The sequence below is a fragment of the Symphalangus syndactylus genome, chromosome 14, assembly GCF_028878055.3.
Source record: "Symphalangus syndactylus isolate Jambi chromosome 14, NHGRI_mSymSyn1-v2.1_pri, whole genome shotgun sequence".
NCBI classification, from domain to species: domain Eukaryota; kingdom Metazoa; phylum Chordata; class Mammalia; order Primates; family Hylobatidae; genus Symphalangus; species Symphalangus syndactylus.
The window spans coordinates 79,648,470-79,671,744 of record NC_072436.2 but is presented as its reverse complement, the minus strand read 5'-3'; the positions used below and the strand labels follow the sequence as shown (position 1 = coordinate 79,671,744).

General features: G+C 38.9%; 1 protein-coding gene across 9 annotated transcripts in view; it reads left to right on the top strand.

Moving 5' to 3' along the window:
- Window positions 1-17,954, top strand: part of SANBR (SANT and BTB domain regulator of CSR) — a 71,837-nt gene extending 53,883 nt beyond the window's left edge. For 5 of the 9 annotated variants that reach the window (XM_055242725.2, XM_055242726.2, XM_063617942.1 and 2 more), the window contains 2 exons: window positions 2,543-2,634; window positions 3,479-5,632. In XM_055242725.2, the coding sequence (XP_055098700.1) occupies window positions 2,543-2,634; window positions 3,479-3,515 (129 nt within the window). In that variant the 3' untranslated portion in view covers window positions 3,516-5,632. Of the gene's footprint in view, window positions 1-2,542; window positions 2,635-3,339; window positions 5,633-17,722 lie in introns of those variants that run through there. The other 4 variants (XM_055242724.2, XM_063617943.1, XM_063617939.1 and 1 more) reach the window with 3 other exon arrangements.
- The last annotated feature ends 5,321 nt before the right edge of the window (window positions 17,955-23,275 follow it).

The following is a 23,275-nucleotide window of genomic DNA, read 5'->3' as shown; positions in this document are numbered from 1 at the left end:
AGGCTGGTCTCGAACTCCTGACCTCAGGTGATCCACCCACTTTGGCCTCCCAAAGTGCTGGGATTACAGGCATGAGCCACCACACCTGGCCAAATATATGTGGGGGGTTTTTGTTGTTTTTTTTTTTTTTTGAGATGGAGTCTCGCTCACTGAGACTTGCAATGGCGCCATCTTGGCTCACTGCAACCTCCACCTCCCAGGTTCAAGTGATTCTCCTGCCTCAGCCTCCCAAGTAGGTGGGATTACAGGCGTGAGCCACAATGCCCGGCCACATTTAGGTATTTTTTTATATTCTGTACCAGTTAGCCTGTTTATTCACGTAAAAGTTTTCCACCATGTCTTATTATCCATGGTCCATACGTCATCTATAACACATATAATAAAGTACATCATTGCTGAAAGTGTGTCGTCACACCAAGGGTAGGTTAACTGTGCATTGTTGACCAAATGCTAACTATCCAGAGGGCGACTGTCTGAAAGTACCAGTTTTCATCAACTCTGCATGTAGTGAGTGCTTAGATGTCATCTCTAAAATAAGATGTCATCTTGCTGAAAATGGTGACAAGAAACACCTATGTTCTTGCTAGAATTAAATTTTAGTCATGACATTATGTATTATCATTAGTATTGGTATTATGTAAGTACCATACTCTTGCCCTAATTCTTTTATTTAAAAATTTACTTCCCTATAAAACTTCTAAAAGGAAACATAGGAGAAAATATTTGTTACCTTAGGAAAATGTTTCTTAGCCTATACAACACCAAAAGCATGATCTATAAATGAAAAATTGGACTTCATCAGCATTTAAAATTTCTACTTTTCAAAAGACACTATTTAGACAATGAAAAGACAAGCCATAAACTATGAGAAAATATGTGTAAAACACCTGATAAGGAATGTGTATCCAGAATCTATAAAGAACTCTCAAAACTCAATAATAAAATTTAAAAACCTAATAAAAATAAATGAGCAGAAGAGTAAACAGACACCATGAAAAAAAGGATTTCCATGCCAGATAAGCATATATCATTAGATGTGCTAAGATACAACATCATTCCTTAGGGAGATGTAAATTAAAACCTAAATGAGGCCAGATACAGTGGCTCACACCTGTAATCCCAGCACTTTGGGAGGCCAAGGTGGAAGGATCACTTGAACCCAGGAGTTTGAGACCAGCCTGGGCAACATGATGAAACCCTATCTCTACAAAAAAATAACAAAAATTAGCCGGGTATGGTGGTGGATGCCTGTAGTCCCAGCTACTTGCGAGACTGAAGTAGGATGATCACTTGAGCCTGGGAGGCAGAAGTTGGAATGAGCCAAGAGCACACCACTACACTCGTGCCTGGGCAACAGAACGAGACCCTGTCTCCAAAGGAAAAATCCCATACCAAGTGCTGATGAGGATGGTCACTTTGGAAAATAGTTTGGCAATTTCTTATAGACATTCCCTCACCATACAGATCAATTCACACATTTTTATAATAGCTTTATTCATAATTGCTAAAAACTAGAAATAGTATAAATGATGTCCTTTACCTGGTAAATGAGAAAACAAACTGCATACAAAAAGAACATTGGACCGCGTGCAGTGGCTCACACCTGTAATCCCAGCACTTTGGGAGGCCAAGGTGGGCGGATCACAAAGTCAAGAGATCAAGACCATCTGGCCAACATGGTGGAACCCCATCTCTACTAAAAATACAAAAATTAGCTGGGCATGGTGGCGCAGGCCTATAATCCCATCTACTCAGGAGGCTGAGGCAGGAGAATCGCTTGAACCCGGGAGGTGGAGGTTGCAATGAGCCAAGATCATGCCACTGCACTCTAGCCTGGGCAACACAGAGCGAGACTCCATCTCAAAAAGAACATTGAGCCCAGGAATTCAAGACCAGCCTGGGCAACATGGGAGATTCTGTTTCTACAAAAAATAACAAATTAGTTGGGCATGGTGGTGCACACCTGTGGTCTCAGCTCCTCTGGAGGCTGAGGTAGGAGGATCACCAAGGAGGTCAGGGCTGCAGTAAGCCTTGATCACACCACTGCGCTCCAGCCTGGCTGACAGACTGAGATGCTGTCTCCAAAAAAAAGGAACAAACTTCTGATGTATGCATCAATATGGCTGGATCTCCTATACGTGAGAGAAGCTAGATTCAAATGGCTGCATGTTATATGATTCTACTTATATAATGTTCTGAGAAATGCAAAACTACAGGGATAGAAAACAGACAAATAGTTGCCAGAAATTGATAGTGGTAGGTAGATCCACTTGACAGGGGAACAAGGGAATTTTCTTGGGGGTGATAAGACTATTTTCTGTGTCTTCATTGTGACAGTAGTTATAAAACTGTATGCATTTGTTAAAACCCACACCTGTACACTAAAATGGTACATTTTTCTTTATGTAAATTAAACCTCAAAAAGACTGGATTTAAAAAATCAAAATAAAATTACTTCTAAATTAAAAAGTAATCCCATTTTAATAAAGCAGAGCTTCTATTGATTCTGTGACGATAACAGTATTGCTTCTTTATTCTGCAGTTTGCGGGAGGTATTTATTCCAGGCTGGAAGCACAAATCAAGGCCTCAGTGCCAGTTAGTGCACGCCAAAGCAGCTCAGAGAAAAACACAAGGTAAATCAGCGTAAACTAAACCAGAGTGTCAATGGCTTTGAAGTGAATTTTTTTTTTAAGATAAATCATATGAACAGTAGAAACATATCATTTGAGTTTGGTTTTATGTTTTGTTTCAATGATTATATTATCAAGGCACTAATTAGAAACAGATTTTAACTTAAAAGATAAAATCTAATGAAAATATAGCTTTGTGGATTTTTTTTAAGTTTTCTGCTTGTTGGACTAGCTTCATTCTGAGCCAACTCCTGATAAAAATGTAAGCTACAGTGCTACTGGAAGTAGCAGAATTTTTGTACTGTTTGTGATCACATATTAATACTTTATATAAATCACTGTAATCTTTACCATTCCTTGCTTTATATCTTATTTCTCTTACTCTAACTGGTGGGTCTTGTGTCATTTTACATCACAAATTTTCTGTTAGAGATTAACAGTTACTGAGATTTGAACATTAATATTACAGATTCTAATTCCTTATCTATAATTCTGAAATCTAGAAAGTTCAAAAAGCTAAAAGTGTTTTCATACATTTGTAGCAATTCAAACTTGCACTGAGCTGCTGTGATACCATTTATATTTTTTATTCATCCCACTTATATTTGATTATGGGGCACTGCTCCAGATTCATTATATACAATGTACATAACATATTATCTCTGAGAAGCAACAAATCTGAATTCCAAAAATACATCTCCTTTTAAGAGTTTTAGAAAATGGATTACGGAGCTGCAAGAAGATTTATTAAACCTTGATGTTGCCAAGCCAACATAATCTGAAGGAGCACCAACTTCCTATTGTTTTAGAAGCAACTCTGACCTCCTTTTCTATTTAAAAAATCTAGGTCTAAAAGTCGTTTTGGTCAAGGGCGTCCTGCATAAAGCACCTTAAAATATAAGTAAAAAGAGAGAAGGCACTCTCCTGGACATCTGAAATTGCTCACTTCTTGAAGATCTTCAGAACAATGACTTCCAACTGTTTTATAATTATTTTAATCCACATAAATCATAATGCTAAAAGAAATACATAGTTTGGTTTTATGAAAATCTAATTGTAAATATGAAACTTTTTAAATCTGATTTTCTTCTAATATGATTCTAGGCTATGTAGAAAGCAATTATTTACAAATTTGCATAGTTGAGACTCCCAGTGTTTTCCTTTATTTATTTGAAAAAGAAGAGGCCTAAATTGTCAGGTAGCCAAGTTTTTTTAAGACCTTAAAAGTTAGGAGAACACAACTGGTAGTGTTACCATGCATGTGCACTGATTGTAATATGTCTTTGGAGCTGTAAATCTTGAGATAGCGTTGAGAACTGCAGGTTGTGTGATGAAATTCCCAATGATGCTAATTTTAAGTCTTCATGAATATTAAGGAGTGACAGGTCTCAAGACTGCATTAAATGAAGTTTCAGGGTAAGGTATTTCAGTACTGTGTTGGGCAGAAGAGTTAATTTTTTTCAGCATTATATCGTGGAAAGTACAATGTTAATCCAACTTTTTTTTTCTTTCAGTTTTTAATGCTTATCTATTGATCATCTGAGCTGGAATTACTGATTATTACCTCTGTCCTCTGTGAAACTAGTGGCATTCTGAATTTGGTAAAATAACCATTGATAGTTTTAGGATAGTAAATCATTTCTGTTATATGAGACACCCACTGTACAGTTTTCAGGGCTCTAAAACCCAACCATATTTCTATAACCATTCAAATAACTCCTTAAAACAGTTATACTTGCTAGTTCGGTCTAAATTTTTCCAAATACATTAGACAGGTGAAAATTTGCATATATTCAAGAAAAATCCAAATGAAATTCTATTTTATAAATCATGTTTAAATTTTTCTAACCAGGCAGAAAGAGTGCTCAGGGAAAATTTGTTCCAAACTATAATCATATAATAAATTATGTGTTTGTAAATTATATGTAGGTCTCTGAAAAACTTTAAGATGCACTGTTTCTATTTTTTTAAGTCTTAATTTGCCTTATAATTGACATTTCTTCAAATTATTCAGAGAACAGACTTTAATAATGTGTGACAAAAGAGCAATTTCCATTGAAATATTGAAGTGTTACACTCAGTTTACACGTACAGAAATCATTCTTTTTAGTGAGTCTTTTAGTTGATAAATGAAGCTAGATGTTATTTGATAACCTTGGCTTTGCCAAGGTTTTTGAACTGCTGTTTAGAAATTTTGTTCCAGTTTATATTTGTTTCAATTGTTTGATACTGTGGAAATAGACTTTTATTTTCTAAAGAAAATGTCTTGTAGTACATATTATATGTAAATACTCTGTTAAATACCAGAGTTTTTTTTGTAGTTTACTGTGTTTTCTAATTAAAGGATTTGAGTTTGTACATGTAAACAGTGCTGTAATAGTCACGACTAGGTAAGGAAAAAATATATATGCTCTTTTGATTTTTAACTGATGGTAAAAAGGCAAACTGCTTCTCCCCTGGGAGGACTGTACCACTGAATTGATTTTTACAAACCAGAGTTTATCAGAATTTGATTCTCTTCAGAATGCTTTTGGCCAGGTGCAGTGGCTCGTGCCAGTAATCCCAGCACTTTGGGAGGCCAAGGCAGGCGGATCACCTGAGGTCAGGAGTTTGAGACCAGCCTGGCCAACATGGTGAAACCCCATCTCTACTAAAAATACAAAAAGATTAGCCAGGCATGGTGGCGCACACCTGTAGTCCTAGCTACTCAGGAGGCTGAGGCACAAGAATTGTTTGAACCCGGGCGGCAGAGGTTGCAGTGAGCTGAGATCATGCCACTGCGCTCCTAGCCTGGGCGACAGAGCAAGACTCCATCTCAATTTAAAACAAAAAAAGAATGTTTTTTATTTTGTTAATGTTTGTCTGTTATACATAGCACCAGTACCGCAAACATTTTACTTAAACTCTTAATAGCATTTCTTTTGCCAGATACTTTAATATTTCACCTTACATTAATCCTGGATTCACATTTCTTTAATTGAAATAAATGTTAATGACAAAAGTTGTCTGGAAAGTCTCTTTATCTGAATTATTCCATCTTCTCAGAAAAAAAGTCTAGAGTAGCTCTAGATTCCACAGGTTTTCATGGAAAATTATCTCTGCTACAAGGTGAAATTTTTGAGTTTTAAGATTATTTTAGGGCCGGGCGCGGTGGCTCACGCTTGTAATCCCAGCACTTTGGGAGGCCAAGGTGGGCGGATCACGAGGTCAGGAGATCGAGACCACGGTGAAACCCCATCTCTACTAAAAATACAAAAAAAAAAATTAGCCGGGCGTGGTGGTGGGCGCCTGTAGTCCCAGCTACTCGGAGAGGTTGAGGCAGGAGAATGGCGTGAACCCGGGAGGCAGAGCTTGCAGTGAGCCTAGATTGTGCTACTGCACTCCAGCCTGGGCGACAGAGCGAGACTCCGTCTCTACAAAAAAAAAAAAAAAAAAAAGATTATTTTAGGCCAGGCACAGTGGCTTACGTCTGCAATCCCTGCACTTTTGGAGGCCAAGGCAGGAGGATTGCTTGAGCCCAGGAGTTCAAGATCAGCCTGGGCAGCATAGTGAGACCTCGTCTCTACAAAAATAAAAATTAAAAAAATTAACCTGGCATGGTGGCACGCACCTGTGGTCCCAGCTATTAGGGAGGCTGAGGTGGAAGAATTGCTTGAGCCTGGGAGTGCAAGGCTTCAGTGAGCCGTGATTGTGCCACTGCACTCCAGCCTGTGCAACAGAACAAGACCCTGTCAAAAAAAAAAAAAAAAAAAAGATTATTTTAAATGAGGTTATGCTGGTAAAGATTTACCAAACATTTAAGGGATAAAATATTTCAGAAAAGATGATCTGATAACAATGCTGATGGTACACAGTTGCATTTATTTGTTACTTTCCTTCTTCACAATACTCAGCCAGGTACAGTGAGATGTGCTTATTGCTTTGGAAGCTGAGGCTGAAGCTCTGTCAAGCTTGTCTACTAAAGGCACATTATAATATAAAAACAAACAAAAAAATGTATTTTGTCTTTAATTCCTGGAATTAATTCTGCAGCCAACCTTCAGCTATTCACTGAGCAACTATGTCACACCTCCCAGGACTGGGATAGCTAGCCAGTTTAATTCTAATAGGCTAACTGTCTTTCTCCTATTTAAAGCTGATCTATTGGGGAAGACGGTACAAGAATAATATTATTCCACCCTTATAAGATTTGGGGGCAATTAAATGAGTTAATAGATCTAAAACAACTAGCACAGTACTTTCTGGCCTATAGTAAGCCCTCCATAAATGTTTGCTATTATTGTTGCATTGTTATGTTAATATGTGGAAGGTAGCCTAAATTCTTTAAGAGTTTCATATCCCTTTTCCTGTAACTTGAGTTGTTAAGACTGTGTATGTGTGTCCGTATATGTATTTGGTGCAAGAAAGGAGGCACCTAATACTTTCGTGGTTTCTATGGCATCATTTGAAACTTAAAAGAAAATCATATCAAATGTCTTATCTTATTTAGGCAAAGTAAGTGGCATTTGTAGAAAGAGCTAGGTAAAGAATGCTGTTTCCTGATACGTGGTAGGGAACTATGTGGTAGGGAGCTATGCTTTCAAAGAGGCTTCAACTGAAGGACAGTAAGTGAAGGCCACAGCAAAGTCTAACAGCAGCTCTCTTTCTAAGATGTATCTTTCCTTGAGAAAATATAGCCAGTTTGGTTCTTACCATTTGTTTATGAACACAGCCAATTCTTACCAAACTGAAGGTGATGGTCCTAGTAGTTGCTATTTGTTGAATGCTTTGGTTATGCCAAAGATCATGCTTCTGATATATTCCTTATCTCCTTTAGCCTCACAACACGCCCCCCCCCGCCCCCACCAAATTGGGCATTATCCCCATTTTACAGGTGGAAGAGAACATTCAGTGAGGCATAGTAAACTACATACTGGGGTTGGAATCTGGGTCTATCAATACATTCCAACACCTTGAAATAGTTTTCCCTTGGGTTGCCTGAAAATTTTCTCTTAGAGGCCTCCTGCCTCACTGGCAGCTTCTTCAGACTGAAAGCAGGCGACTCGAGTGCACTTTCGGTAGTTCCAGGCTTGTTTACTCAACTGTCTGCTTAACATTTGTACTTGGAGTACCAGTAGGTATCTCCAACTTAATTAACATAATCAAAACAGAACTTGTGATATCCCTTCCCATTCCAGCCCCCAAACTCTCTGCTTATTGAAACCCATTCTTTTGCAATTCAGTAAATGGCATTATTGCCTACTGAAGTACACAAGGCAAATATCTGGAAAGTATTCCTTATTCATCTCTTTTCTTCACACCTGACATTCAATTTATCAGCAAGTCCCATATGTACTCCACATCCATTTGCTTCTCTCTGTCTCCACTATCACCACCCCCAGTTATTAACATATTTTGCATGAAGTACTACAAATGCCTCATAAGTAATTCCCCAGCTTCCATTTCAAACTTCTGTATAACTTGTGCACAAAGTGACGTTCGTGATTTTTCAGTGTGACTCAGATCACATCACTGCCCTTCTTAACACTAATAGCATCCCATCAAACCTAGAATAAAATCCAACCTTCAGGCTGGACGCGGTGGCTCACGCCTGTAATCCCAGCACTTTGGGAGGCCAAGGTGGGCAGATCACGAGGTCAGGAGTTTGAGACCAGCCTGACCAACATGGCAAAACCCCATCTCTACTAAAAAATAGAAGAATTAGCTGGACGTGGTGGCGGGTGCTTGCAATCCCAGCTACTTGGGAGGCTGTGGCAGGAGAATTGCTTCAACCCGGGAGGTGGAGGTTGCCATGACCTAAGATCGTGCCACTGTCTCAAAAAAAAAAAAAAAAAATTCCAACCTACACTAGTCCTACATGGCCTACCCCCTGGCTGCCTCTCAGACTTCATTTTCCATCTTATTTACTACGTTGGAATGTAGTAAGTCATTCCCACCTTTCTGTTCCTTGACATTAGCCATTCCCGCTGTCTAGAAGGCTGTTATAATTCAGGTTTTAATTTAGATGTTACTTCCTCACAGGAGGTATTTCCTATGTGCTTAATATAAAATATTCATCCAAGTCACTCTCATCACATCCTCATAGTTTCTGTGCATAACTGACATTATTACTCTGATACTTTCCTTCCTTTATTTGTTGGTTTGCAATCTGTATCCCATGATAAAATGTGAACGCCAGAGCAGAGACCTGGTCTTCTTGACTACTGCTATGTCCACAGTGCCTAGAACAGTGACTGGAGCAGCTGGCACCAAAAACCTTTCCTCTGGAGTTCATATTTTTGGGTGGTATCTCCAATATCTGGACTGTCCCTAGCCTGGCATCATTTTAATCTGCACCTGTTGGAGTTTCAGCAGATGCCTTGTCACAAATACCTTGTCATGGGTTCTCAAGATCAGTTTGTCTGTCACCCTATAGAAAGATACACTAGATTAGTTTGATGTAGACATGAGTCCAGGTGAATTCTGCTGAAATCTGGGCAGCTTCAAGTTCTGAGCAGAATAGAAAGTTAAATAAGCTGATCTGATGGCCACCCTTTTATCTCAACAGTATATTAAACATGAACACTTGGATAATAAGTAATCACTGCAGCGTTTTATGGGGAAGATGCTATGGAATTATGAGCATCTCATAAGCTCACCAAAGTGATTAGGTAACTTTTCCATCCTTATATTTTTCCCACCTTTTCCCTATTTTTTTCTTTGTCTAAAAATAACATTATAAACAGAAAAAAAGAATGAAGAAAAATGAACAGAGCCTCAGAAAAATATGAGACATCATTAAGCTCGCTAACATACATCTAATGGAAGTTCCAAAAGGAGAGGAGAGAGAGAAAGGAAGAGAAAAAAAATATTTAAAGAAATAGGGGCTGAAAACTTTCCAAATCTGATGAAAAACTTTACACATCCAAGAAGCTCAACAAACTCTAAGAGGTTAAATGCAAAGAAATCCACAAACACATTATAGTAAAAAATGCGCAAGGACAAGGAGAAAAGCTTGAAGAAGCAAGAGAAAAATCCTTACTTATGGCCCGGCACAGTGGCTCACACCTGTAATCCCAGCACTTTAGGAGGCCGAGGCGGGTGGATCACGAGGTCAGGAGATGGAGACCATCCTGGCTAACATGGTGAAACCCGTCTCTACTAAAAATACAAAAAATTAGCCGGGCATGGTGGCACGCACCTGTAGTCCAAGCTACTTGGGAAGTTGAGGCAGGAGAATCGCTTGAACCCAGGAGGCGGAGGTTGCAGTGAGCCGAGATCGCATCACTGCACCCCAGCCTGGGTGACACAGCGAGACTCCATCTCAAAAAAAAAAAAAAAGTCCTTACTTCCAAGAGAACCCCAGTGAGATCAACAGCTGACTTCTCATCAGACGCAGTGGAGAACAGAAGGCAGTGGATAACAGCCCAGGCACAGTGGCTCATGCCTATAATCCTGGCACTTTGCGAGGCCAAGGAGGGAGGATTGCTTGAGGCTAAGAGTTCAAGACCAGCCTGGCCAACATAGGGAGCCCTCATCTCTACAAATAATTTTTTTTTTTTGGAGATGGAGTTTTGCTTTTCTTGCCCAGGCTGGAGTGCAGTGGCCTGATCTCAGCTCACTGCAACTTCCACCTCCCAGGTTCAAGCAATTCTCCTGCCTCAGCCTCCCAAGTAGCTGGGATTACAGGCACCTGCCACCATGCCCAGCTAATTTTTTGTATTTTTAGTAGAGACGGGGTTTCGCCATGTTGGTCAGGCTCATCTTGATCTCCTGACCTCAGGTGATCCGTCTGCCTTGGCCTCCCAAAGTGCTGAGATTACAAGCGTGAGTCACCATGCCTGGCCTTAACAAATAAATTTTTTAAATAGCCAGACATAGTGGCACACACCTGTAATTCCAGCTACTTGGGAGGCTTAGGTGGGAGGATCACTTGAGCCCAGGAGTTGGAGGCTGCAGTGAGCTATAATCACACCACTGCACTCCAGTGTGGGAGACAGAGGGAGATCCTGTTCCAAAATGAAGGAGGAGAAGGCAGTGGGATAACATTCAAAGTGCTCAAAGAAAAATCTGTCAACCAAGAATACTACATTCAGCAAAAATTGTCTTTCAAATATGAAGGCAAAATGAAGAGATTCCCAGATAAACAAAAATTGAGATAATTCATTGCTAGCAGACCCACCTTACAAAAAATACTAAAAGAAAGTTACTGAGGTGGCCGGGCACGGTGGCTCACACCTATAATCCCAGCACTTTGGGAAGCCGAGGCAGGTGGATCACCTGAGGTCAGGAGTTTGAAACCAGCCTGGCCAACGTGGTGAAACCCCATCTGTACTAAAAATACAAAAATTAGCCGGGTGTGGCGGCAGCACCTGTAATCCCAGCTACTCGGGAGGTTGAGGCAAGAGAATCACTTGAACCTGGGAGGCGGAGGTTGCAGTGAGCCGAGATCATGACACTGCACTCCAACGTGGGCAACAACAGCAAAACTCCATCTCAAAAAAAAAAAAGAAAGTTATTGAGGCTGAAACAAATGACTCTAGACAGTAATACACACAAAAAAGCATTAGTAAAGACGACATGCATATTTCTTTTCTTAACTAATTTTAAAAAGCAATTGAATATGTATATAATTTTATTGTTGGGACTGTACCAAAGAAATGTAATAATATTTGCCAATAACAGAACAAAGGAGGTGGATGAGAGCAAAGCTATATTGGACTAAGGAAATGACTCCCAGTGGTAATACAGGAACAAAAGAAGAGAACCAGAAATGCGAAATAAATTTGATGCAATAAAAGCTATAAATATATATTTATAGGCTAATGCAATAACAGCTATATATTTTTTCTCCATTTTCTTCCCTCAGCTTTTTAAAAAGGTATAAAAGTAAAGTTATAATTATAACAATGTATTACTGGGTTTGTAACATATGTATGTATAACAATACCACAAGAGGAAACAGGGAATGGAGCTATATAGGAATAATATTTCTATATCTCTTTGGAATTTGTTATAAATGTGAAACAGATTCTGATGTTAAGATGTATATATGGTAAGCCCTGGAGCAACAACTGAGGAAATAATTCAAAAAATATATAGTAAAAAATCATTTAAAAATTAATGTTGCATCAGAAAATATTTACTTAATGCAAAAGAAAGTAAAAGAGGAATAAAGAAACAGAAAAGATAGGAGGCATGGAGAAAGCAAAAAGTAAACCAGCAAAAGTAAATCCAACTATATAAATAATAATATTAAATGTGAATATGTTATCCATCAAAAGGCATAGAACATCAGACTAGATAAGAAAACAAAATCCCAACTAAATGCAGCATATGGGAGACAGACTTTAAATTCAAGGATACAAATGGATTAAAAATAAAATGATAAAAAATTATGTAACATGCAAACAGCAACCATAAGCAGGAGTGGTTATACAAAATAGGCTTCAAAAAATTATTAGAAATAAAGAGGGACATTTTATAATGAAAAAGTCACTCCATCAGGAAAATATAACAATTATAACCATACATGAACCAAAAAACAGCACCAAAATTCATAAAGTATAAACTGACAGAACTGAAAGAGGAAATAACACAATTCAACAAGAATGAGCTTTCAATAATGGATAGACCAATAAGGCAGAAGATTGACAAGGAAAAGATGACTTGAACAACACTATAAACCAACGAAACTGAAAGACATCTATAGACACTCCACTCAACAACAGCAGAATATACATTTTTCTCCAGTGCATGTGGAACATTCTCCTGGATAGACCATGTGCTAAGCCATAATACAAGCCTCAATACATTTTAAAGGAAATAAATAATATAAAGTATGTTCTCTAACCACAAAGGAATTAAAAATAATATACAATAACCACAATAGAAATTAGAGGCCAGGTGTGGTGGTACACATCAGTAATTGCAGCACTGAGAGTCCAAGTCTGGAGAATCACTTGAGCCCAGGAGTTTGGGACCAGCGTGGGCAACATGACGTGACCTCCATCTGTGCAAAAATTTATTTTTAATTAGCTGGGTACAGTGGCGCCTGCCTATGGTCCCAGCTATTCGGGAGGCTTAGGTGGGAGAATTGCTTGAACTTAGGAGATCAAGGCTGCAGTGAGCCATGTTCAAACCACTGCACTCTAGTGTGGGCAACAGAGCAAGACCCTGTCTCAAAAAAAGAAGAGAGAGAGAGAAAGAACAAGGAAATTTGAGAAACCCACAGATATGTGGAAGTTAACGTATTACTAAGTAACTAATGGGCCAAGGAAGAAATCACAAGGGAGATTAGGAAATACTTTGAGATAAATGAAAAGAAAGACAACATACCAAAACATATGGGATGTAGCTAAAGCAGTGCCTGGAGAGAAATTTGTAACTGTAAATGCTTAAATAAAAAGGAAGAAAGAATGTAGGATAAACAGGTTTAAAGGTCTAATATACACCATGAAGTCTATAGTTAGTAATAAAGTATTTTATTCAGGATTTTGGCTAAATGAGTAGCTTATAGCTGTTTCTGCCCACAGAGAGGAAAATGTATGACTATGTAAGATGATGGATATATATGTTCATTTGTTCCACTATAGTAACCATTTTACTATATATGTGTATGTTATAGCATGTTGTATACCTTAAATATACACAATAAAATTTTTTATAAAAGGAAAGTTTTTTGGGTTTTTTTTTTTTTTTTTTGAGACAGAGTCTCATTCTGTCGCCCAGGCTGGAGTGCAGTGGTGTGATCTCAGCTCACCGCAACCTCCACCTCCCGGGCACAAACGATTCTCGTGCCTCAGCCTCCCAAGTAGCTGGGATTACAGGCATGTGCCACCATGCCCGGCTAATTTTTGTATTTTAAGTATAGTTGAGGTTTCGCCATGTTGCCCAGGCTGATCTTGAACTCCTAGCCTCAAGTGATCTACCTGCCTTAGCCTCCAAAAGTGCTAGGATTACAGGCATGAGCCACCACGCCAAGCCAAGAAGAAAGATTTCAAATCAACCACCTAACCTTCCACCTTAAGACACTGGAAAAAGAATAGCAATTAAAAGCACACTAAAAGAAAATAATAAAGATGGAAGCAAATGAACTAGAGAAGGGAAACACAATAGAGAAAAACAAAACCGAAAGCTAGGTTTTGAAAAGATTTTTTAAATTGGTAAACCTTTTAGTTAAACTAAGGAAGACTCAAATTACTAAAATCAGAAAAGAAAGAAGGGATATAAAGAAGATAAACAAAACTTATAAAGGTGTACTGTGAACAATTGTGTGCCAATAAATTAGATAACTGAGATTAAATGAGCAAATTATTAGAAGGACACAAACTACTGAAACTGACTCAGAAAGAGAGAAAATATGAATAGCTCTATAACGACTAAAGACATTGAACTAATTGTCCAACACTACCTACGAAGAAAAGCCCAGACATCACTAGACAAAGGTATCACAAGAAAAAGAAAACTACAGAGCAGTATGTCTTACAAATATAGATGCAAAAATCTTCAACATACGCTAGCACAATCTGGCAACATACAAAAATAATTATACCCTATGACCAAGGGAGATTTATTCCAGGAATGGAAAGTTGACTTAATCTCTGAAAATTAATGTAATACACTGTATCAATATAATTTTTTTTAAGTTTCACAATCAGCTGGGCGTGGTGGCTCACGCCTGTAATCCCAGCACTTTGGGAGGCTGAGGCGGGCAGATCATGAGGTCAGGAGTTCGACACCAGCCTGAACAACATGGTGAAACCCTGTCTCTGCTAAAAATACAAAAATTAGGAGTGGTGGCATATGCTTGTAATCCCAGCTACTCAGAAGAATTGCTTGAACTTGGGAAGTGGAGGTTGCAGTGAGCCGAGATCACACCATTGCACTCCAGTCTGGGTGACAGAGCAAGACTGTCTCAAAAAAAAAAAAAAAAAAAGTCTCACAATCATCTCAATAGATGCATAAAAAGCAATCAACAAGCCCAATATTCTTTCATGAAAAAAAAAACATTAACAACATAGAAAGGAACTTCCTCAACTTGATAAACGACATCTACAAAAACCCCACAGCGAACATTACACTTAATGGTGAAGAAATGGATACTTTCCCACTAAGATCAGGCACAAGACAAGCCCATTCTCAACATTTCTATTCAGCATTGTACTGGAGGATCTAGCCAGAGCAGTCGGGCCCAAAAAATGACATAAAATGCGTCTAAATTGGAAAAGAAGTAAAACTGTATCTATTTAGAGATGACATGATCCTGTATGCAGGAAATTCTATGAAATCACTAAAAAAAAATTTGAACAGATAATTGAGTTCAGTAATACTTCGGGATATAGGATCAATATGACAAAATCAACTTATTTCTATATAGTAGCAATGAAAAATCTAAAATTGAAATTAAGAAAACAACTTTTAACATCAAAAAATTAAAAGCTTAAGGATAAATTTAACAAAAGAAAAAGAAATTCTGAAAACATATTCAAATAAAATATTGCTGAAAGAAATTAAACATCTAAATAAATGGAAAGACATTCTATGTTCATGGATCATAAGACTTAATGTTATTTAGATGGGAATATTCCTTAACTTAATCTACAGATTCACCAGTCTCTAGCAGAGAGACTTGTGAGAGACTCTCTTCCCTGTAGAAATTAACAAGCTGATTCTAAAATTTATGTGAAAACTAAAGGGACTCAGAATAGCCAAAAGAATTTGGAAAACAACAAAGTTAGAAGATTTACACTTTCCCATTTCCAATCTTACTACAAAGCTGCAATAGTCAAGACAGTGGAGTACTGACATAAGGATAGACATACAGATCAATGGAACAGAATTGGGAGTCCAGAAATAAACCCACATTTCTATGGTCAACTGATTTTCATCAAGGATGAAAAAGAATAGTCTTTTCTACAAATGGCACTAGGATAGCTAGACAGGCTAATGCAAAATAATCAAGTTGGATCCTTACATCACACCATATGTAAAAATTGACCCAAAATGGATCAAAGACCTAAATGTAAGAGTCAAAACTGCAAAACTCTTATAAGAAAGCATAGGGGTAAATCTTCATGACCTTGGATTTGGCAAGGATTCTTAGATAAGACAATAAAAGCACAAGCAACAAGCAAATAAATAAATTGGACACCAAAATTAAAAACTTTTGTGCTTCAAAGAACATCAAGAAAGTGAAAAGATAGTTTACAGAATGTGTGAAAATGTTTACAAAGTATGTATCTGATAATGAAACGTGTATCCAGAATGCATAAAGAATGCCTACAGCTCAACATTTAAAAGAAAAATAACCCAATTTTTAAAATGGTGAAAGACTTGAATAGACATTTTTCCAAAGAAGATATACAAATGGTCAGTAAGCACATGAAAAGTTGCACAACATCATTGGCCATCAGGGAAATGCAAATCAAAACCACAGTGAGGTATCACTGTAACACTCAGTAGAATGGCTATAAGCAAAAAGCTACATAACAACAAATGTTGCCAAGGATGTGGAGAAATTGGAACCCTCTACACTGCTGATGGGAATGTAAAATAATGCAGCCACTTTGAAAAGCCACCTGTCAGTTCTTCAAAAAGTTAAACATATAGAGTTACCATATGACTCAGATATATACACAAAAGAATTGAAAACAGGTACTCAAACAAATACTTGTACACAAATGTTCATAGCAACACTATTCACAATAGCCAAAATGTGGAAACAACCCAAGTGTCTATTGACTGATAAATGGAGAAAGAAAATGTCGTATATCTATACAACGGAATATTAATCAGTCACAAAAATGGTGAACCTTGTAAATATTTTGCTAAGTGAAAGAAACCAGACACAAAAGATCACACGCTGCATGACTCTATTTATATAAAATACCCAGAATGGGTAAATCCATAGCAACAGGAAGCAAATTATAAATTGTTAGGGACTGGCCAGGTGCAGTGGCTCACGCCTGTAATCCCAGCACTTTGGGAGGCCAAGGCGGGTGGATCACTTGAGGTCGGGAGTTGGAGACCAGCCTGGTCAACATGATGAAACCCCGTCTCTACTAAAAGTACAAACATTAGCTGGGCATGGTGGTGCGTTCCTATAATCCCAGTTACTTGGGAGGCTGAGGCACGAGAATCGCTTGAACCTAGGAGGTGGAGGTTGCAGTGAGCTGAGAACACGTTACTGCACTGCACTCCAGCCTGGGCAACAGAGCAAGACCCTGTCTCAAAAAAAAAAATTGTTTGGGACTGGAGAGAAGAAAATGTGACTGCATAATGGATGTGTGCGTAATGGATGTGTGGTTTTTGTTTGGGGTAATGAAAATGTTTTGGAGCTTGATGAAGGTGGTGGTTGCACAACATTGTGAATGCACTAAATGACATTAAATTGTACACTTTTGTTAATTTTCTTATGTGAATTTCACTTGCAATAAAAAATGAAGGCTGGACATGGTGGCTCACGCCTGTAATCCCAGCACTTCGGGAGGCCAAGGAAGGAGGACTGCTTGAGCCCAGGAGTTCAAGACCAGCCTGGGCAACATACCGAGACCCTATCTCTACAAAAAAAATTAATAAAAATTTTAAAAAGGAATGAAGTAGATATGTGCTACAACGTGGATAAACCTTGAAAACATGCTGTGTGAAAGAAGACAATCACAAAAAGTCACATATGATTCCATTTTTATAAAATGTCCAGAATGGTCAAATATATAGTGACAGACAAGATTAGCGGTTGCTTAGGGAAGGAGAGAGAAGAATGATACGGGCACCTGGGATGATAGCTAAAGGTTACAGGGTTTCTCTTTGAGGTGATAAAAATGTTCAAAACTGATTGTGGTAATGGTTGCATAACTCTGAGAGTATACTTAAAACCATTGGATTATACCATTTAAATGGGTGAATTGTATGATATGTGGATTATGTTGTAAGAAAACTGTTTCAAAAAGGCCAATATTGCATTAAATTGCATTTGGGTAATAGAAATATAACCCATAATCTTACCAATTTATCCTAACAGCTACATCATTTTGTTTAATCTCTTCTTGTGTTTGCCTGGGTGTGTATATCCATCATGCATAGGGTAGTATTATTATCTGCTTTTTTACAGACAAACTGAGACCCAGAGACGGCACCGTGTCTAAGAGCAACAGAAAAAGTGCTTTGAGCAGTGTGCTCTTGATGACAGTGCTGCTGTGTTAAACAACTTAATACACGAAAGGACTTGGAATACTGCCTGACATATAGTAAGTGCTCAAAAATGTTAGCTATTGTTAGTAGACCACATGAAGGACTTTTAGAAATAACTGCATTGTGCTTATTCCCATTTTTGGCTTGGCTCACGTTATTCCCCCACCTAGATGGTTTCCTTTTGTTTGCTGCCTATTGAAATTGTTCCCTTGTTCAAGGCCCTGCTCAAATCTCACCTCCTTCATGAAGCTGCTGACCTCTTCTTTCTGTGTGGTATTGTGCTCACAACATTGGCACACTTTAGCAGTCTAATGTTCTCATTGTTTCGTTGTTATTGGTCTTGATTCTGTGACCAGCTCTTCTGCTCTATTAGAAATATTTTGTTGCCAGGCACGGTGGCTCACGCCTGTAGTCCCAGCACTTTGGGAGGCCAAGGTGGGCAGATCACGAGGTCAGGGGATTGAGACCATCCTGGCCAACATGGTGAAACCCCCGTCTCTACTAAAAATACAAAAATTAGCTGGTGGTGTGGTGGCACGTGCCTGTAGTCCCAGCTACTTGGGAGGCTGAGGCAGGAGAATTGCTTGAACCCGGGAGGTGGAGGTTGCAGTGAGCCGAGAACATGCCACTGCACTCCAGCCTGGCAACAGAGCGAGACTCAAAAATAAATATTTTTTTGGCTGGGAGTGGTGGCTCACGCCTGTAATCCCAGCACTTTGGGAGGCCGAGAAGGTGGGCAGATCACCTGAGGTCAGGAGTTCGAGACCAGCCTGGCCAACATGGTGAAACTCCACCTCTACTAATAATACAAAAATTAGCTAGGTGTGGTGGCACACACCTGTAATCTCAGCTACTCAGGAAGCTGAAGCACGAAAATCTCTTGAACTCGGGAAGGCGGAGGTTGCAGACTTTAGTTCATTTTTGAATGACAGATATAACTGTTGGTTGTTTTAATCACAGCACTTTTATGTGTTTAATATATTTTCCCAAATTTAAAAAAAGTAAGAGAAAGAAATGTAGGCAACTGTCAGAATTAGTATATATTACTAACAAGTACTTGAAGTGTATCTCAAGTGTATTCATTCTTAGCCATAATTAGTCATATAATACCATGAATATATGTAGTTGTATACTAAGGGAAGAAAGCTGACTCTTCCCAGTAAGTGATGGAACTGAGTACTTTTAAATGACATCTAGTTTTGTCCAATGAATAAGAGTTAATGCCTCTCTGACAGTGGCTCTGGATTTAGGCCTAATGACAGCAGTTTTTAGAGGTCACCAGGTGACTCTGTTGTGCAGACAGGTTGAAAACTATACTGCTGTGTGACATGATAATCGTTAAAAGACCAACACTATAAGCCACAGCTAGAAATGTGTTCAGAAGCATAAAAAAATCAGGAAAGCATAGATTCTTTATACCAGAGCACTATCATTAGATGGCACTAAAAGTGCAAGAAAACCACATTAAGCGCTAAGTTTGGCCTGCCTTAGCCCACGTGTATATCATTTGTAGAAGGAAACAGAATACTGGGAAATAGCTGATAAGAGAAATTATAGCTAAAATACATAAGGAATTATAGAAAGCAAATATGAAAAGGGAAAGAAAGCAGAAAAAGAACAAAGAAAACCACTTGCAAGATGAAGTTTAAATCTGATGCTCTTCAGTGCCAGAATTGCCTGTTTTCAGAGTCATGCTTTTGTATATTAATAACACAGGTTCTCTAAGCATTTAGAAGTCTCTTATAGTTCTGAAAATTGAGAAAGCAAAAAAGTTTAAAGAGTCTAAAAAATCAAGGTTGGGCTCATTGCCTCACGCCTGTAATCCCAGCACTTTGGGAGGCCGAGGTGGGCAGATCACCTGAGGTCAGGAGTTCGAGACCAGCCTGGCCAACATGGTGAAACCCCATCTCTACCAAAACTACAAAAATTAGCTGGGCATGGTGGCGCATGCCTGTAGTCCCAGCTACTCGGGAGACTATGGCAGTAGAATCACTTGAACCTGTAAGGTGGAGGTTGCAGTGAGCCAAGATCGCACCACTGCACTCCAGTCTGGGCAACAGAGCGAGACTCTTCTGGAAAAAAAAAAAAACACACAAGAAAAAAGAATCTAAACAAATCAATATAAGTGATGGCAGCCAAGCGCAGTGGCTCACGCCTGTAATCCTAGCAGTTTGGGAGGCCGAGGCGGGTGGACCACGAGGTCAGAAGTTCAAGACCAGCCTGACTAACATGGTGAAACCCTGTCTCTACTAAAAATACAAAAATTAGCTGGGCGTGGTGGCACGCGCCTGTAATCCCAGCTACTCAGGAGTCTGAGGCAGGAGAATCACTTGAACCCGGGAGGCAGAGGTTGCAGTGAGCCGAGATTGCGCCACTGCACTCCAGCCTGTGCGACAGAATGAGACTGTCTCAAAAACAACAACAACAACAATAATAATAATAATGAGGCTCACACCTATAATCCCAGCACTTTGGGAGACCAAGGTAGGAAGATCGCTTGAGAATGTGAGACAAGCCTAGGAAACATAGTGAGACTCCATTTCTACAAAAAAAAAAAATTAGCGGGGCATGGTGGTGCGTGCCTGTAGTCCCAGCTACTCAGGAGGCTGAGGTGGGAGGCTCACTTAAGCCCAAGAGGTCAAGGCTGTAGTGAGTGATAATCATGCCACTGTACTCCATCTCCAGTCTGGGCAACAGAACGAGACCCTGTCTAAATAATAATAATAATAATAATGAAATGTTTCTCCTTTTAGTAAATATTTTTAACTTGGCAAAACGACATCTCCTAAATATGTAAATTAAGGTATAGAGTACATAGCCTGCTAAACTCTGCACACTATCTTTACTGTAGTTATCTGAAGAACTACCACCCTTTTTCTTCCTATCCAGGTGAGGCAGAGACACAAAGATATGAAAGAACATTGGACAGATTTACATCAATATATTAATTAAGGTGATTTCAGAGTTGGAGCAGGAGAGGAAGACTTATAGATGCTTTTTCTTTTTCTTTTTGCTTGCTTGTATTTTCTTTTTAATTATTATTCAGTATTTCAAGTAGACAGAAAAGTACAGAGGATAATACAACAAATATCCAGGTACCCACACCCAGCATTTTTACATAGTAGCATTTGATGTTTTGAAATAAGACATAAAACGTTCCAAATACCCTATCACCGAGGATCCTGCATCCTCCTCTTCTTTTCCCAGAAGTGAACATTTCTCTGAATTTGATGCTTATTATGCCCATACATGTTTATACTTTTACTACATATTTTATGTAGCTACAGCATAATATGCTATGTATACTTTATATAATGACGTCATACTATACATATCCTCATGCAATTTTTTAGACTCTGAGAATTATATATTTTGATTCAGGTAGCTTAAGTTTATTTTAGCTACTCAATAGTAATGTATTCTATTAATCTACTAATACATATTTCTTGTCTATGGACATTGAGGTTATTTTCAGTTTTTTCTTTAATGTTGTAGCAAAAACTTTCGCTCATTTTTCTTGTGCCTACATGGGTATACACGTTGTCAACTTGACTAAACATTTGCAAAAAGTTTTCTCCAGAGTTGTACCAGCTTGGGCTCACAAGCAGCATATGAAAGTCCCACTTGTTCTGTTTCCTCACCAACAATTGGGGTTATATCAGTCAGAATAACTAAATTATGCTACAGTAACACAATCACAAAAATCTCAGTGTCTTAATTCAACGGTCTATTTCTTCTTCATGAAGTTCTGTTATCATAGTCACTCAGGGACCAAGGCTGATGGAGCTTCCATCCTGACACTTGCTTCAATGAAGTAGGGAAAAAAACTGACTAAAGGGCTCAAATTTGGCTATTCCCAATTTCTGCACACAAGTGACGATATCAATTCTGCTCACAATTAGTTGGCTCACACTTGTTTTAACAAGTCTTGTGACCACATCTAACTTCAAAGAGTTCCCACTCCTACCTTTAAGATCTGAATGTCTGTGAATGATGACTGCAGGTACTGATAAATTATACTTTTTCTAGTGCAGTGAGTATGAAATAGTCTATTTTTATTTATGTCCTGATTATTAATGAGGTTGAACATACATTCATTAAGTTTGTTGGTCATTTACGTTTTCTCTTTTGAAAATTACCTGTTTATATCCTTTGCCCATTGTGTTAGTCCATTTATGCTGCTATAACAGAATACCCCAGAGTGGGTAACTTATAGAGAACAGAAATGTATTTCTCACAGCTCTGGAGGCTGGCAAGTCTAAGCTCAAGTAACTGGCATTTGGTCTGGTGAGGGCCTTCTTGCTGTGTCCTCACAGGGCAAAAGATGGAAAGGCAAGCTAGGTAAATGCTTCATGGAGCCCTTTTCCTTCTTTCCTTCTTTCCTTCCTTCCTTTTTCTTTCTCTTTCTCTCCCTCCTTCCTTCCTTATTTCTCTCTCCTTCCTTCCTTCTTTCCTTCCTTCCTTCCTTCCTTCCTTCCTTCCTTCCTTCCTTCCTTCCTTCCTTCTCTCCTCCCTCCCTTCTCTCCTCCCTCCCTTCTCTGTTTTTTGTCTTTTTTCTTTCTCTTTTTCTTTCTTTTTCCTTCTTCTTTCTTTTTCTTTCTTTTCTTCTTCCCTCTCTTTCTTTCGCTTTCCTTTCCCTTCCTTTCCCTTTCCTTTCCTTTTCCCTTTCCCTTTCCTTTTCTTTCATTTTTGACAGAGTAGTACTCTGTCACCCAGGCTGGAGTGCAGTGATGTGATCATGGCTCACTGCAGCCTTGATCTTACCTGGCTCAGGTGATCCTCCCACCTCAGCCTCCCAAATAGTTGGGACTACAGGTGCACACCACCACATTCAGCTGATTATTACTAATTTTTTTTATTTTTCATTTTTTTGTAAGGTTTTGCAATGTTGCCCAGGCTGGTCTCAAACTCCTGGGTTCAAGTGATCAGCTCACCTCAGCCACTCAAAGTATTGGGATTACAGGTGTGAGCCACCACAGCTAGCCCTTTTGACCTTTTTTTTTTTTTTTTTTGAGATGGAGTCTCGCTCTGTCACCCAGGCTGGAGTGCAGTGGTGCGATCTCAGCTCACTGCAAGCTCTGCCTCCCGGGTTCATGCCATTCTCTTGCCTCAGCCTCCCGAGTAGCTGGGACTACAGGCACCTGCCACCATGCCCGGCTAATTTTTTGTATTTTTAGTAGAGATGGGGTTTCACCGTGTTAGCCAGGATGGTCTCGATCTCCTGACCTCGTGATCTGCCTGCCTCGGCCTCCCAGAGTGCTGGGATTACAGACATGAGCCACTGTGCCCGGCCCCTTTTGCCCATTTTTATGTTGGATTTTTAGTGTTTTCCCATCAATTTCTAAGGGTTCTTTATTTAGTAGGGGTACTAGCTTTTTGCCTGATACGAATAACAAATAATTTCCTATTTTTCATTTGCATTTTTTTTACTTCGTGAATTATGTCTTTTGGCCATTCTGAAAGGTTTTTAAAA